Source organism: Oncorhynchus tshawytscha, linkage group LG02, assembly GCF_018296145.1.
Source record: "Oncorhynchus tshawytscha isolate Ot180627B linkage group LG02, Otsh_v2.0, whole genome shotgun sequence".
Classification (NCBI taxonomy): domain Eukaryota; kingdom Metazoa; phylum Chordata; class Actinopteri; order Salmoniformes; family Salmonidae; genus Oncorhynchus; species Oncorhynchus tshawytscha.
The window spans coordinates 72,646,192-72,662,757 of NC_056430.1; the positions used below are offsets into that span (position 1 = coordinate 72,646,192).

At 41.4% G+C, this 16,566-nt stretch overlaps 1 protein-coding gene across 2 annotated transcripts; it reads left to right on the forward strand.

Annotated features, from left to right (window-relative positions):
• The first annotated feature begins 1,564 nt into the window (after nucleotides 1-1,564).
• Nucleotides 1,565-6,464, forward strand: acp5a (acid phosphatase 5a, tartrate resistant). 2 transcript variants are annotated; one of them, XM_042304360.1, is made up of 8 exons: nucleotides 1,565-1,698; nucleotides 2,537-2,627; nucleotides 3,047-3,246; nucleotides 3,441-3,565; nucleotides 4,023-4,185; nucleotides 4,453-4,635; nucleotides 5,568-5,717; nucleotides 5,944-6,464. In XM_042304360.1, the coding sequence occupies exons 2-8, from the start codon at nucleotides 2,537-2,539 to the stop codon at nucleotides 6,061-6,063; spliced, it is 1,032 nt and encodes a 343-aa protein (XP_042160294.1). In that variant the 5' UTR covers nucleotides 1,565-1,698; the 3' UTR covers nucleotides 6,064-6,464. The 2 variants fall into 2 exon arrangements, with proteins under 2 accessions (XP_042160294.1, XP_024252176.2); XM_024396408.2 differs by lacking the exon at nucleotides 1,565-1,698 and adding an exon at nucleotides 2,156-2,295.
• The last annotated feature ends 10,102 nt before the right edge of the window (nucleotides 6,465-16,566 follow it).

The following is a 16,566-nucleotide window of genomic DNA, read 5'->3' on the forward strand; positions in this document are numbered from 1 at the left end:
ATGGGAGGAAAGAACCCACAGCCTAACATGGAATCAGCTTGAGTAGAGAGGAAGAGGCGATGCGAGAGGGATAACGGCCCAAAATCTGTTTTCTCCATCAGGTGGTGTTTTTTCGCTCGCCAAGCCAGTAGTTTTTGTGTGGAGGTCAATGAGTGTCGAATTTGGTTAACAAAAAATGTAATGGCTTATTTGCTGCGTGTGGCTTATTTGATCTAATGTACGTTTTTGTAATGCTTAGTGCCTACTGATATAAGTAGGACAGGTAACATCCTGGCAAATTTGAGAAAAAAACACTTGGAGTTTATCAAATGGATCAATCACTCGCCACCAGCATTTTCTATTGAACTGTGATCGTGTCTGCTGCAAACATGGAGACCATGTAAGTCCCTCCTGTGTTTCACAGCTGTGATTGGATAAGTTTAAAGTAGCATTGAAAAAGTAATCAATATAGATATCTATCTATACAATGCTGCTACATACGTGTGTGTAGATATATAGATAGACCGTACCAATCAAAAGTTTGAACACCAAGTTTGGATCATATTCAAGTGTTTTTCTTTATTTACTATTTTCTACATTGTGGAATAATAGTAAAGACAAAACGATGAAATAACAAATGGAATCGTGTAGTAGCCAGAAAAGTGTTATTCTGTGCTATTCTACAATGTAAAAATAAAGAATACCCTAGAATGAGTAGGTGTGTCCAAACACATTAGCTAGAATGGGTCCCAACTGATCCCTTCCATTATGAAGACATGTCATTTCATTGTTAGAGCGGCCAATTGAGTATCTGGTCAATATAATGGATAATCTGTGGTTTGACATGTTAGATCATTGATGTGCAGCTCCTTTGACCTCAGGACCTCTCAGGTCATGTTTCTGAGAATCTGCCCATACATTGACAGATGAGTGAATATGGCAAGGTCACACAATGCTGCTAGGTGGGGCCTGGTGGGGTCATAGAGGTAAATGTACAGTAGTAAACATCAGTGAAGTGAAACTAGCTGTGATTTATAAGCATGTAACATTGTAAACATATGATTCTAAACATATGATGGGGGGCATGTAGCATTGTAAACATATGATTGGGGGGGGCATGTAGCAATGTAAACATATGATTTGGGGGGGGGCATTCCAAGAAAAGGAAGAAGACCCCTTGCTCAAAAGCAATCCATCAAGCCTTCAAGATACCGGTGAACAGAGGATAAGGAGAGAGAGAGCAAACAGAGGAGAGGGGGGAAGAAGGAAGTTTGAGAGATAAGGAGAAACACTGATTAACACTGAGGTGGAAAATGTGGAGTCTGACCATTAGCTTTTATAACCAATGTCAGTCACATGCTGCCAGCACTCCTTCTCTGGTCCCAAGACTGACTCGGGGTCAAGGGTGTGAGCAACTGTCATGCTTCAGTGGCATGGTTGTGGTCTGGGTTTGATCACAGACTGGCCTGGGGTTGGGGCTGGGGTTGGGAGGGGTTGGGGCTGGGGGTTGGGAGGGTTGGGGCTGGGGGTTGGGAGGGGTTGGGGCTGGGGGTTGGGAGGGGTTGGGGCTGGGGGTTGGGAGGGGCTGGCCCTGGGGTTACCTTGGTTCTATCAGGACAGACAGACAGGAGCTGATAAAAGAGGAGTGGAGACTGACTAGACAGACTAGTGTTGACCCGGCTGCAGTAGGACACTCAGGACAACTCATCACTTATCACAGTGAGTGTATTTACATTACATTCTTATCAACCTGTAGGGTTTCAGTGTAGGAAAAACAGCACTTTCAGGATTTTTTTCATTTTACGGCTGGCTATTTGTTTTTTTGCTAAATAGATCTGCATTTTCTGTTTTTACTCCATGTAAAGTTGACTATGTATCTAGGTTTTGGAGAAGTAGTTCTGTAGGTGAGATGTAGGTTATTTAAAATAGTTTGTTCGGTATAAAACTTCTGCTAGATTAATTATTTGACACTTCTAATGCAACGGGCATGAGAGAGATGAGATCACGAGACATGACCCTTCCCTGGGGTCATGGTTCGACCGGATACAGCTTATGTCAAATTGAATTCAAAAGTTGAATTTGTTAGCGTTTTAGCTAACCCTAACATTAACTTAATTATCCTAACCGGCTATGAATGGTCAACTCTGACAAGCTGTGTTACTCTCTTCCCTGCCACAGTGGTACTAGAACTCTGATTGGCAACAGCGAGTCCCAGCTGGGATTGGTCAACTCACTAAACAATCAATAAGCAGCCATTTTGAATTTACAAGAAGTGGTGCTTACTCTGGGGAAGAGAGATTGAGTCTGTCAACACATGTGAGGTTACTTGTGGTAGTTTTCTTGCTTAGTTGGTGCAATGTAAGGTTATTGCTTGTTCTGAGTTGGCAGTGTTTGCATGTTTTAGTTTCAATCTGTAGTTTGTGCTTTGTCAGGGAAAATGCTACAATCTGTAGTGCCATATCAGAGTATTTTCAGTTCTTCTGTGGTCCTAACATTGTACTTGGATTTTGTCAAATAAAACCAAAGCAAGTTATCATGAATTGTTTTTGTCCTTCAGATGGCCCTTCCCCTGTTCACCCTCCTGCTGACTGCCCTCCCTGTGGTCCACTGCCTCCCCACTGCCTTCCAGGACCTGGAGCAAAGCAGTAGTATGTACATTTAGAACAGTGGTGGGAGGTGCTATAAGAGGACGGGTCTCATGTAATGGCTGGACTGTAATAAATGGAATGGTATCAAATATATGGAAAACCCATGTTCGACGCCGTTCCATTGACTCTATTCCAGACATTACAATGAGCCCGTCCTCCTATAGCTCCTCCCACCAGTCTCCACTGCTATTTCAGTTATACTTCCACTGACATATCCCATTTGGCTACAAATCAATCTGTTATAGTAAGTTGTGTGTGTATACACTACATTTTCTGAGACGCTATGTGTTTGTTGGAGGATGTAATGGGTTTGATTCCTGCATGGGCCTTGTACACTTGAACTGTACATTTCTTTGGTTAAAAGTGTCTGTTAAATGGCTATAATTCTACATGTATGGTGGTGGTGGTTTCTCCCCCAGAGAACCAAACGTCCATCCGGTTCCTGGCTCTGGGGGACTGGGGCGGGGTGCCCTACCCTCCCTACATCACACCGGTGGAGAAGGCTACAGCCTGGGAGATGGGCAAGATAGCAGAGCAGATGGGCGCAGACTTTGTTCTTGCCCTGGGTGATAACTTCTACTACTCTGGAGTGAACAGTGCAGATTCCCCAAGATTCCAGGTCAGTTGTTAAGCAGAGTTACTCCAGCTATGGCAGAATGGATCAAATATCCTTACTTTCTTTGCTGTGAATGTTTTTCTGATCCTAATGGTTAGTTGCTGTGTCTGTGTTACATCTTGAGGAATTTTAAATGTGTATGGTTTGCAAACGGAATGCGCTTGTTTATCAATCTAAAATGACCTTTGCCCTCTCAGGATACCTTTGAGCACGTGTACACGGCTGACTCTCTCAACATTCCCTGGTACATCCTGGCTGGAAACCACGACCACGCGGGCAACGTCAAGGCTCAGATCGACTACAGCCGCAAGTCTGACAGATGGTAAGAAACGGACACTTAGACCAGAGACAGAGGCGAGACATCTCACTCGCTCCTCTTTTCTGGTTCATGAACTAAGCAGACAAGACCCAGCTGATAATGCATTGGTGCCTATGGGACAGCCACTCCTTCAGCAGAACGGAACTGTGACCCTTTTTTTCAATGGTAAACGGCCTGAGTGGGACATCTTCATTTATCCACTGTCTTTGCTTAGACCTTATGCAAGTCTTTGACAGCATAAAACCTTTAAAGTTTTTCGTATCTGTTCATCATGAATGTTTTATCATGCAGCAGAATCAGTCTTTTCATTGCATAACCCTAATCTGCATCCCAAATATGTCTAAAATAGTACACTGTTGGGATTAGGGTGCCATTTGGGATGCAGACCGTTTCACTGAGTTGTTTCTATCTTAACCTTCATTGATCAGTCTTCATTCATTGAGCCTCAATCCCCCCTCAGGCGGTTCCCTCACTACTACTATGAGCTGAACTTCCGTATCCCCAACACCAAACGCACTCTGAGCATCATGATGCTGGATACAGTGATGCTGTGTGGTAACTCTGATGACTACGATGATGAGAAGCCTCGCGGACCCCTCAGTACCATTGAAGCCAACCGACAGGTACACAGATTATTCTGGGCTTTGTTAAATAAAATGTTTTGGGCTTGAACTTTTAAAGTCACTTTAAGATTTGAGATTCTATTGACTGACTGTGTTCCACCGACTCTGTCAACCTGACCATTGTTGCAACTAGATGTACTTTTTACACTTGTCCTTATGGTTAATTAATTGCAACTGCTGACAAATTCTCCATCAGAAATCCCAAAAACAATGTAATATAGGAAATGATCAAGAACTAAGTCTTAATTTACTGTATCCACCTACCAGCTGACCTGGCTGCAAAAGAGGATGGCCCAGTCCAAGGCTGACTTCCTGCTTGTGGCTGGTCACTACCCGGTGTGGTCAGTGTCCGAGCACGGCCCCACAGAGTGCCTCCTGAAGAGACTACGCCCCCTTCTGGTCAAGCACAAGGCCACTGCATACTTCTGTGGTCACGATCACAACCTGCAGGTTTGCGGAGGTTTTGAAACTTAATTTCGCATAGTCTTCTCCTTCTCCTAAACTATTCTATTCTATCAACCAGAGGGTTGCTGTTAGATAAAGGAAGGCCATATGGAAGATGGATTGTTTACTTTAGCGTGTCACTTTAGCATTCTCGATTTATTGATGGATAATGTTAAAACTCCCTCGGAATCAGTGTCCTTTCCACGGGACGGTTGAGCTAACGTAGGCTAATGCGATTAGCAAGAGGGTGTAAGTAACAAGATCATTTCCCAGGATATAGACTTATCTGATATTGGCAGAAAGCTTAAATGTTTGTTAATCTAACTGCACTGACCAATTTACAGTAGCTATTACAGTGAAATAATATCATTCTGTTTGAGGAGAGTGCACAATTTTGAACAAAGAAATCAGGCACATTTGGACAGTCTTGATGATAAATTCTGAACAGAAATGCAATGGTTCATTGGATCAGTCTAAAACTTTTCAGACACTGCTGCCATCTAGTGACACATCTAAATTGCACCTGGGCTGGAATAATACATTATGGCCTTTCTTTTGCATTTCAAAGATGAAGGTACAAAAAAATACAAAATAATACAAAATAACTTCTTTTTTTTCTTTGTATTATCTTTTACCAGATCTATTGTGTTATAGTCTTCTAGATTCCTTTCACATTTCCACAAACTTCAGTGTTTCCTTTCAAATGGTACCACAAATATGCGTATCCTTGCTTCAGGGCCTGAGCTACAAGTAGTTAGGTTTGGTTATGTCATTTTAGGTGAAAATTTAAAAAAAAAAAAGGGGTGAATACTTAAGCGGTTTTTAAGTTGCATCATGGTATTGTTCGGAATGGCAAACTGTAGAAAAATGTTCAACACAATTAAAAAATATTTTGTTATTCTGTTTTAAAATGTTACCCCCCCCTATTCTCTCCTCAGTACCTGAAGGAGTCTGGTGTGGGCTATGTTGTGAGCGGTGCCGGTAATTTCCTGGACCCAGACACGCGTCACTGGCACCATGTCCCCAAAGACACCCTCAAGTTTTTTACAGGCCAGGCCTCTACCCTGGGAGGCTTTGTCCACGGAGAGGTCAGTCATAAATAGAATTGTCCATTCTACTGTTTTAATGAATTGTTGTATCTGTATACTGTTTGTGGTTTTGATACTTGTAGACTGACTTTGGATGTGTCACATGGCAGCCTATTCTCAATAGTCTCTGATCAATAGTGCACTACATGGGGAATAGGGTGCCATTTCAGATGCACATTTGCTGTTCCTGGAGGAGGGGGATCAATAAAGTTGTATTGTATTGAAGGTAACCAAGCACAAGATGACCCTCACCTTCATCCAGGCTAAAGGGACGTCTCTGTACCGCACTGTCTTGCCACGCAGGGACATCGACGATGACCAAAATGGCAGCGACGACAAGGATTAGCCCTAGTGGAAGCGATGACGAAATAGAAGGTCACAATTGACCTGTGTGTATATATATGACAGAGCCCTTAAATTAAGGACCTCATTGATTTATTTTACAATACTTCTACTTTAGCAGTTCAATTCTGTCAAATTACAATTTACTCAGATGTAGTCCTTCATAAGGGCTAGATATTGACCATGTACAATAGGATGGATGGCTGAGGTGTGGATACAGACTGGCAGGTATTATAGCTCATGTTTGGTGGATGGATGAGTTCAGGTTGAGTTTTTAGAAAACAACTTTGGCATTGAATTTGCCTGAATGTAGCATGAAGGAGAATAATGTATTTTAATAAATAAGGAAAGGATGTTGTACGATTTTTTTGTTGTGTTCATTTAAAGAATAAATAACCTTTTGGATTTGTTTTCCTGTAGTTTGTACATATTGATGCCAATCTGTTAAATCTTTCAAGGCTTTTGCTATATTGATCATTGGGTCTCAGCATTAGCCCATTACATTGACATTGAAGGACCAAATCATCTATTTATCCTTGTACATGCTGCACTCTGGCGACTAGGCTATTTCACTGCACTGCAGTTAAGAATCAGGGACAACACGTTTGCCAGTGTCCAAAATGAATTGACTCAAAAAGGCCAGGCTCTGACCAGGGTTGATGACTGTAATAACCCAACTGAAGGGTGTTCACCCACTGGCTGTAGGGAGCAGAGGTGGGTGAGTGCTGCTGACCATGCTCTTTTTAAAGATGGTGGCTAAATGATGTCCCGCTCACACTGTCTTAATATGGCACAAAATGGTCAGTTACTGTCCTCTTAAGGGGTGGCACTCCCATACTGTAGGCACCAATGCTTTAGCGTCTGGGTCTGGTCTGCTTTAGTTCATTGACTGCATATGAACCAGATAAAATGAGGGAGTAGGATGTGTCTGGTTGTGCTGCTGACCATGCACTTTTGTCCATTGATGAAGAGAGCCTCTGGTCTGCTGCCACAAGAAGAACAATCGGGATCAGGGCTGAATGGTGTTGGCACCGTCAAGACCCACCAATAGGATTGAACTCAAACACACCGTGCCAGTATTGTACAGTGTGTATTGTCCTAGGTTGATGTCAATGCATGTTGAGTGGGTTAGTGTGAGGTAGCCTACAATACCTTAACGTCTTATCCTTGGCCACATTGCACAATCCATTTGTTATTTACCAATGTATATGCAAATCATGAAGTACACTAGAAAATAAAAATTGTTAGAGGTTAAATATAAGCCAATTGTGTAGTAGCCAGGCAGGCCTGGATCATCCGGTTGCAATCGTCACGTCACGGTATTGGCAGGTACAGTAGGGAGCTGAGCTTAGTGGACCTGAGAGCAGGACAGAACGGGATAGGGCCAGAGACTTACCGAGAACAGGTCATGTAGCCAGATGGCCGAGTCAGTCACACCATGGAACCAGGTCCTCTTAGCATGGGGTCAAAACCTTAGTGGAATTCCACTCCAAAATGATATTTTGGTATTTTTTTCATTAGTCCACTGTTGATTCAGTCCCAAAATGTTTTGCATGTCAGCAGTCAAGTTTAAATACCAAACAAGAGTTGAGGGATATTCCCTTTAAGGGTCATGGGTAGGGTTTGTTACAACATTCTGTTTCGAATAACCTTAGACGATATCGAGTTGTCTGAATTGTTAATGTAATTAATGAATAGATACATTAATTAAATATTTTTCAACCTGACTTTGTAGCCCTTGTGAAACACTATTAGATACTGTGACATGTTTTTTTGTACCTTTATTTAACTAGGCAAGTCAGTTCAGAACAAATTATTATTTTCAATGATGGGTTAGGAACAGTGGGTTAACTGTCTTGTTCAGGTGCAGAACGACAGATTTGTACCTTTTCAGCTCGTGGAATTCCGTCTTGCAACCTTTCGGTTACTAGTCCAAAGCTCTAACCACTAGGTTACCTGCCGCCCCTTATATTGTTAAACACTGTAGCATGTTTACATTATTAGGTACTTTAGCAAGTTTACATTATTTAGGTACTGTAGCATGTTTACATTATTAGGTACTATAGCATGTTTACATTAGATACAGTAGCATGTTTACATTATTAGATACTGTAGCATGTTTACATTATTAGGTACTATAGCATGTTTACATTAGATACAGTAGCATGTTTACATTGTTAGATAATGTAGCATGTTTACATTATTAGATACAGTAGCATGTTTACATTATTAGATACAGTAGTTTACATGTTTACATTATTAGATACTGTAACATGTTTACAGTATTAGATACTGTAACATGTTTACATTATTAGATACTGTAGTTTACATTATTAGATACATGTGTAGCATGTTTACATTATTAGATACTGTAGCATGTTTACATTATTAGATACTGTAACATGTTTACATTATTAGATACTGTAGCATGTTTACATTATTAGGTACTGTAACATGTTTACATTATTAGATACAGTAGCAAGTTTACATTAGATACAGTAGCGTGTTTACATTGGATACAGTAGCATGTTTACATTGGATACAGTAGCATGTTTACATTATTAGATACTGTAACATGTTTACATTATTAGATACTGTAGCATGTTTACATTAGATACAGTAGCATGTTTACATTGGATACTGTAGCATGTTTACATTATTAGATACAGTAGCATGTTTACATTATTAGATACTGTAGCATGTTTACATTATTAGATACTGTAGCATGTTTACATTATTAGATACTGTAGCATGTTTACATTATTAGATACAGTAACATGTTTACATTATTAGATACTGTAGCATGTTTACATTATTAGGTACTGTAACATGTTTACATTATTAGGTACAGTAGCATGTTTACATTATTAGATACAGTAACATGTTTACATTATTAGATACAGTAGCAAGTTTACATTAGATACAGTAGCATGTTTACATTGGATACAGTAGCATGTTTACATTGGATACAGTAGCATGTTTACATTATTAGATACTGTAACATGTTTACATTATTAGATACTGTAGCATGTTTACATTATTAGATACTGTAGCATGTTTACTGCAACGCCATGAAACTTGACCTCTTCCAGTATTATGTTAACTGCAACATTATGAAGACTTTTCATTACTCATATAGCTGAGGATGTCAAAGACCACTTGTCTACACACAATGTTCCCCCAAACCAGCTGTGCTTTTTCTATAATTTGGCAGTCACTACAATAGTTCAATCACAGCACGACTTTGCATGCACCATCACAGGTGTAGAAAAATGTGAATCCTCCAGTTTGGCCAAACCTGCCAGTCACTACAATGTCCCAAACTGCAGGGATAGGTAATCCACTCGTCACATGTTCCAATCTCCAATCTGTTTTAGGATTATCCCAAAATGTCCTCTGCCGCACTTGGTTATACTGTATCTCTACCTAGCAGGCCTATTCTCCCACTGTGGACTGACATCCAGGCCTGATCTTTACTGGATAACCAAGTTAAAAATTCATTTTCCTTGTAAAAACACGTTTATGAGTGGTTAAAAATCCAGTAAGACTGTCTCTCACACATTGACATTCTAGAAATTTTACTTAAAAATTCTAGAATAAGTTCTAGAACATTCAAGTGGGACTTCAGAGGTTTCCCGGTTAGTCTGAGTCAGAACGACCTTTGCGGAGTCCTCATTAGTCCTGCATTAAGCCCTCTTTACCGGTGTGGGGCGATACCGATTCCCAACACCAACATGTCTAAACAGTGTCACTGCTGGGCTTATGATTTTTATTAGGCCTTGATCTGCTCTTAATACTGCAGGTAGCTTCAGGCATGTGCTGACTGCCCAAGACAATGTGATATATATACACCCCAAGAGGTCCTGCAGGTGTCGTCTTTGATATTTCTTGTCAATTTACACACATTCTCTCATATATAGTTTCCTATTAAAATGTGCACAGAGTAGTTGGTTCATATCATCTGGTCATGGTCAAACAGCTGAGTCAAGGCTTATAATCCAATTGACAGTAACACTAATAGTTTGATAGGTTTAACCTATATGAGATTGAGCTTTGTCCTCCAAAACTGGGGATGAAATTAACTCAGATGAACTTCTGTTCTGTCTCCATAGTAATAGTGTGACGTTCTGCCATCCTAACTGAGCTGCCAGAGAGGAAGGAAACAGCTGTTTTAATCACCATTGGTCTCATGGTCACATCCCTGAACAGTTAGTTACCTTCCTCTCCAGAAGCTCAGTTAGGATGGCAGACTATGCCAGAGTTCAGTCAATGGTTGAGATGGAAGAACACTGTGGATGGATCCATCAAAACTAACGTGACAATACATCTCATTTCCCGTTGGTACACTAAGCTGCAGTCCTGATAAGATCATTCCATTACAGCTGTCTGTGAGGCTCTGAGCTTCTGCCTCAGATTAAACTGCTCTCTGAGCCTCTAATTCCCTGGCTGAAAAGTAATAAAAGGAGGCTGTATTATAGAGGGCTAAGCTGTGTGTGTAATCTTTACTCTTTAATCCCCCTCTTCTGCTCTCTCAATAAAGGAAGACAGGCACTTGAAAGACCCGCACAGATGGATGAACGCAGTCGGCATCAAGCTTGACGATAAAAGCTATAAAATAGCATAACAGTATCAAATCCTACATGCAATATCAGGTAACATCCAGCTTAAATAATAATTGTTTGTTTTAAGTTGTGTAACACTATGCCTTTCTGGAGAACTACATAAATTATGGAACATAACTAGCCACAGGAAGCAACAGGATTGAAATATACTACACTGTACTTTAATTCTACTACTGTGTGCTTACGCTCTAATATTTGTTTGCATAAGGTAGTGTGTTTCCACTTAAAATACTGTTTAGATAGGCCTATCACGAACATCTTCCCAGGCCACCTGTATGGGAATCACACAGACTCACCTTAACCTAACCTCACCCCTACTAACTGAATTAATTCAACCCTACTAGTTAATTAGTAAATCAACTAATCTAATCCTGCTGAAGCCTGGAAATAACCTTAGTATCAGGTGTTATCAAACAGAACAAATCTAATACCATATTCGCACGAACATATATTTACACAAAGTCCTCTTTAAGTTGAAAGTTCTGAATGGCTAACCCACACTCACTTTACCATAACGTTTGACCAAAGGAGGCTGGTGAGGGGAGGAGTGCTCATAATAATGGCATGGAAACCATGTGGTTGATACCATTCCATTCATTCTGTTCTAGACATAGTTATGAGACCGTTCTCCCCAATGAAGATGCCACCAGCTGCCTTTGACACCCATACGAGTAAAGAAATAACAGATATAGATAGATATATAGGCCTACTGAACAGATTCATTATAAAATACTCAGATGTGGCCATTTTTCTGTGTGTTTATTGGTAGTTTTAATGTTTAAATGCTCGAGGAGGAAAAGTCACTAGTCTGTTGGTGTCAAAGAGAGGAAGGAAGTGTGGTGACTTGTCACAAATCCGATGGAAAGTTCACAGGGGAAGTCCGGCATCCCTCTCCTTGTCCCATGGCCATTAATACACAACAGCCAGTCAATCTGAAGCTATCCCTTCAAGCTTTAAAGAGGGATGATAGGTAACGCTTCCATCACTCCCTTTCCATCATTGCACTGCTCCCACCAACTTTGGTTTTAAATCAGAACCCCTTTAGTTTCACCTTTTGTTAATCAGATGGTCCCATTGAGGTCAGAAGACCTCTTTGCCAAGGGAAACCTGGCCAAGTGAGGCAGTATCTCTGCATGTTCAACTGGGGTTTCCTTGATTGGAAAGATGTGAAGAATATGTCCACTTGGGCCAACTCCAGAAAAGGTCCATCCAAATACATTAAGCTTGGCCGATATCTATAACTCTCCAACCAAGTTGGTGAAATTACAAAAGCGTCATAAAACCGTCAATCGATTGTGTGCAGTCCTATGATGTCCCGTGATTTTCTTTTCACCTGGTGAATACACAATGATGTGCCCAAAACATTCAAAAGTATTTCTTTTGTTCCTCTGACATTTTGGGATGGAATGTGTTGAGGCTAAACAAGAAAGTTTGGTACGGTTATACTTCGGGATTTTGGCAATGAGGCCCTTTATCTACTTCCCCCGAGTTAGATGAACTTGTGGATACCACTTTTATGTCTGTGTCCAGTAAGAGTATGAAGGAAGTTAGAGGTAGTTTCACAAGCCAATGCTAACAAGAGTTAGCGCAATGACTGGAAGTCTATGGGGATCTGCTAGCATGCTACAGGGTTGGTACTGCATAGAGATCTGCTCGAATGCTACAGGTTTGGTACTGGAAATGACATGAGCCATATGAATCAAATTAAGATGAACACCAGAATAACCGCTAATGGAATAGCTAACTAAATATGGTTTACCAGTACTGGATTAAAATGTACCTTTCTGACTGTAAGCCTACTGTCCTCAAAAGAACCAATAAAATGAGTGTTATTGCACTGTGCCTTGAATGGCTTCAGATGATTTTAGACAAGACACTCATGCTAAACAATCCTCCATCTTTAGAGCAGGTGGGTCACCTTTGATAAAGTACTTATTGCATCATCCCATGGGTGGTCCCTAGGCCTCTTGCTCTCTCTGTGGCTATTTCACCGTATCTTGTGGGTGGGTGCTAATATTTGTCCTAATTCGCACATGTACAAGTGTGTGAATTGGAAAATGTGATTTTGCATATCCCACTTTCCCTGAGACACCCTCGGAGAATGGGGGCAAGGCCAGAGTTGGCCATTACTAGCAACATTTCGGTTACTGGCCCAAAGCTCATACCGCTTGGCTACCGGCCTCCAGTGGTCGGCCTTAGGCGTCCGACTCTCTCATCTCTCGGCCATGTAGGGAATGGCTCAAGGCAGGGCTGTTGACGCTGAGCGAGTGCGGGAAGAAGGAGGGTATGTGGGTTATGACATTCAGCAGCGGGCTGGCCAGAGGGCTCCCCTCGATGGGGGTCATGGGGATGATGATGTTGTCTGTGTCCCAGACGTGGAAGGCGTTGTGGTGGGAGTTGGTCATGATGGGGGGCATGTGGGAAGGACCGCAGGGCTTCAGGTCACCATCCTTCAGGGGATCAGGCTCCACGGGACCCAGCAGGCAGTCTGTGTGGAGAGAGAGAAGTGGGGATAGATGGTGTGATTAGTAGCATAGAAATGAATGGGGGTTAGAGATATGACTCCTTTCTCCTAGGTTTCTCCAGTTCATAAAATGTAGGCTATTATCACATCCAAATCTTTCAGAGGCCTGATAAACAATAGAAACTCAATGGGTACAAATTGTCTTCAGCAGGCAGTCTGTGGATAGAGAGAGGTGGATGGTGTGATTTAGGGCCTACTTTGTACCTACTTAGGCCGATCATGCCTCAAGGAGCATAGGCTATCTGCGGCTCTCTGTGATTAGTAGGATAGAAACGAATGGGGGCCGGTATTACACAATCCCTCCTATACAGTAGATTCTCCCACAAAAGCATTACATTTGCTTTAAGTCAAAATCGTTTCCCACAGAGACCTGCTAACATAAAGTCAATGGGTCCAAAGTATCTTCTCTAAGAAATTCTGCAATTGCAATGATCTATTAATACTCCACTCTAGCCTACAGTGCTGATGTGTGCAGTCAACATGTTAGTCTGAATCTCATTCCTTATCCTCTAGGTAACCCCCTTTCAACTGCTGTACAGTCAGAAACCTAATAGGCTAAAACATATCTCAAATGTACAATTATCCATCAATAGATTGATACACTCCAGTGTACACTACATACAGTATGTTCTTTCTACTTAAAATTCTGATCAATATAGTACTGGAACTTTCAACTATAACACTATCACAGTATGTGCTGGTTACCTGTTAAGCTAATCACAATCTCGAGTAACATTCCTTGTCCTTAAATCCGCCCCCCCAAGAGATTAACTATCAGCTATTTCCAGGGCCAGGTCCTTGATTTTCTTTAAAACTCTGATCAATATAGTACTGAGCGCAGGTAACCCGTTAGGTTAATCCCAATCTCAAGTAACATCCCTTGTCCTTAAAGTCCCCCCCCCCACCCCCCAACTACCTGCTATGTCCAGGGCCAGGTCCTTGATGAGGTGACCGACGATAGCGTAAGCCACAGCCACCACCACGACAGCTGCCATCAGCAGATATAGCATGGATTTAGGCAGCTGGATAATGTCCCTAGGAGGAGGCTTATATTCCTTATAGAGAATATCCTCATCATTAATAAGGATTTTGATCAAATGTCCTGCTTTGTCTGTTAAGTTCAAACTTTTCACGACGTCCATGTTGTCGGTGATCCGCTGCTTTGTAATGCAGGATGTTTTCTGCGATGAGTTCCTTCACAACGTCCACAAAGTTACTCCACAATGTCCCGAGGTTGTAGGATTCTCTTATCCAAGCCTTTCAATGAGTCAATGCTGCATGCAGACTTAAATTCACAGAATAAGAAGTACATTAACTGACTGTGTATTAATTTCAACAAATGGACACAAAAGCAAATGTGTGGCATATTATTCACTCAATATCATGAAAAGAAAATGAGTCATTGATAGAGACTGATTTCAAGTACCACCTCTAAACACAAATAGGCTGGGGGAAAAACATAAAACGCTCACCTTGGAATTTCAGTTATTCAATTGTAAAGTGAATGCTGTCCACCAAAATCCTCAACTTTGATCAGGTCTTCACAACCACCTGTTCTTTTATGTTCGATCATATTGGGGATATGTGATCACACATAACCCTTTGAAAAAGTGTTCCAGTGTTGCCTAGGTGAGCAAGCAGGGGAGGTTCCTTAGCAGGAGAGCTAGATCTAGCGTAGGTCGGAGAGCACGTGCGGTGGCCACTGTCCAGGGTGCTGAAGGCGCTCTGGCAGTACCCTCTGGGAACAGTGATGAGAGAATAGCTCACTGAGACAGGATTGGCGGATTACTGTGAGAGAACAAGAAACCTCGGGTAGTCCCGCCCCCTAATCCACTCACCCATGATCAAACCAGAGGATCAGAACAGAAGTCAATGCAAAAGAAGGTAGTGTCGGTTGACAATCAGATAATCTCTCGTGGACAGATGAAACTGTGAGAATCTGTCAAGGCTCACGTAGAATTGTGATTAGGAGCAGCAGTAGTTCCTGCTTTTGGGTTTTCGTCATTTATTATTCACTGAAGGCGGTGCAGTGATTTTCAAGCCTGTATGCAGATGATAAAAGGTTTCCACTAGATTCCACAGCTACAAAGTCAAAATTGGCAAAATTTGCTTCCTTCCTTAGCACAAAGGTAATGACAGAATCCCAAATCACCTTTCCCATGCCCCTCGGCCCTCCATTTGCGTTCATACACGCCTCCACCATATGCACAAGTGTCCCTCAAAGCTGAGGGAGTGAAAATGATGTAGGGAATACGGTAGAGACTAATTAGACTAGAGCTGGGACGATAAACTGTAAATGATTAACACCGTCTATACCGATAACTTATCACAGCTATTTTGCTGATAACGTTCATTATGAAAAGAAGCCTATACTAAAATGTGAAGTTTGAAATTAAATATATTTTTGAGTTTGCGTAATTTCACACAAAACATTGAGAGGTGTGCCTAATTATATGCCTTGTGCATTTGACTGTCTGATTTCTATATTTTACGTGTAAAAGATTAAATACCACCTAAATTAAATGTTTAACTATTTCCAAGGGTTATATCTTGTAAAACGACAGGGGGGATTTGTTCATTTGAGTTTCATGCTCATTTCATTATTTATAAGTGGAACATGAATTGCATCATTCAAGTCACGATTCTGTCTCGAAGTTGATGAGTTTACTCATCCCCTCGTCACTCTCTGGAAGTCACCCTCTGAGTTATCAGCAACACATGACAACGGATAGCGGACTAAACTCCACTCCATTGTGAAAAAAGTTTCTGATGACTCCACCAACGGAGTGGAGCAGAAACCAAGCTTTGTGGAATCTAGCTGCGACTACATTGATTCCCCCAAGGTGAATACTTAAAAATATATATATATAATATGAAATGACTACCGTGTACCTATGTTTGTCCTCTGTAGTTGTGTGTATTTCTTTGTTTGCTGAAATCCATACTTTTTCAATAAACGTTAATCAAATACCACCACCGATTTGTTTCCTTGTGAGATTCAATTGGCACGTGCATTTTTGCTGAGTTGTCATCTTAGCAGCAATGAGCAAACAGTCAGTATTTACTTGATTAACATTTATTGAAAAAATATGGATTTCACCAAAAAAAGACAGGCATGCAACTACAGAGGACAAACATAAGTACAAGGTAGGCGTTTCATTTAAAAATATATATATTGACCTTGGGGCATATCAATGTAGTCTGAGCTAGATTCCACAAAGCCTGGTCTCTGCACCACTCCGTTGGTGGAATCAACATAAACTTCCTTCACTATGGAGTGGAGTCCACTAGACTCGGTTCCCAAACTGTGGGGTGCGGGCTCAGCAGGGGGGAACTCAGTCCAGCTTTTAACTTACTCTGG

What these genes read in the sequence shown, in the direction of transcription:
- acp5a (XM_042304360.1), top strand. Translation starts at nt 2,537, where the DNA reads ATGGCCCTTCCCCTGTTCACCCTCCTGCTGACTGCCCTCCCTGTGGTC. An exon ending in CAGATTCCCCAAGATTCCAG is followed by an intron (nt 3,247 to 3,440) that starts GTCAGTTGTTAA and finishes TTGCCCTCTCAG; the next exon opens with GATACCTTTGAGCACGTGTA. An exon ending in AGCCGCAAGTCTGACAGATG is followed by an intron (nt 3,566 to 4,022) that starts GTAAGAAACGGA and finishes ATCCCCCCTCAG; the next exon opens with GCGGTTCCCTCACTACTACT.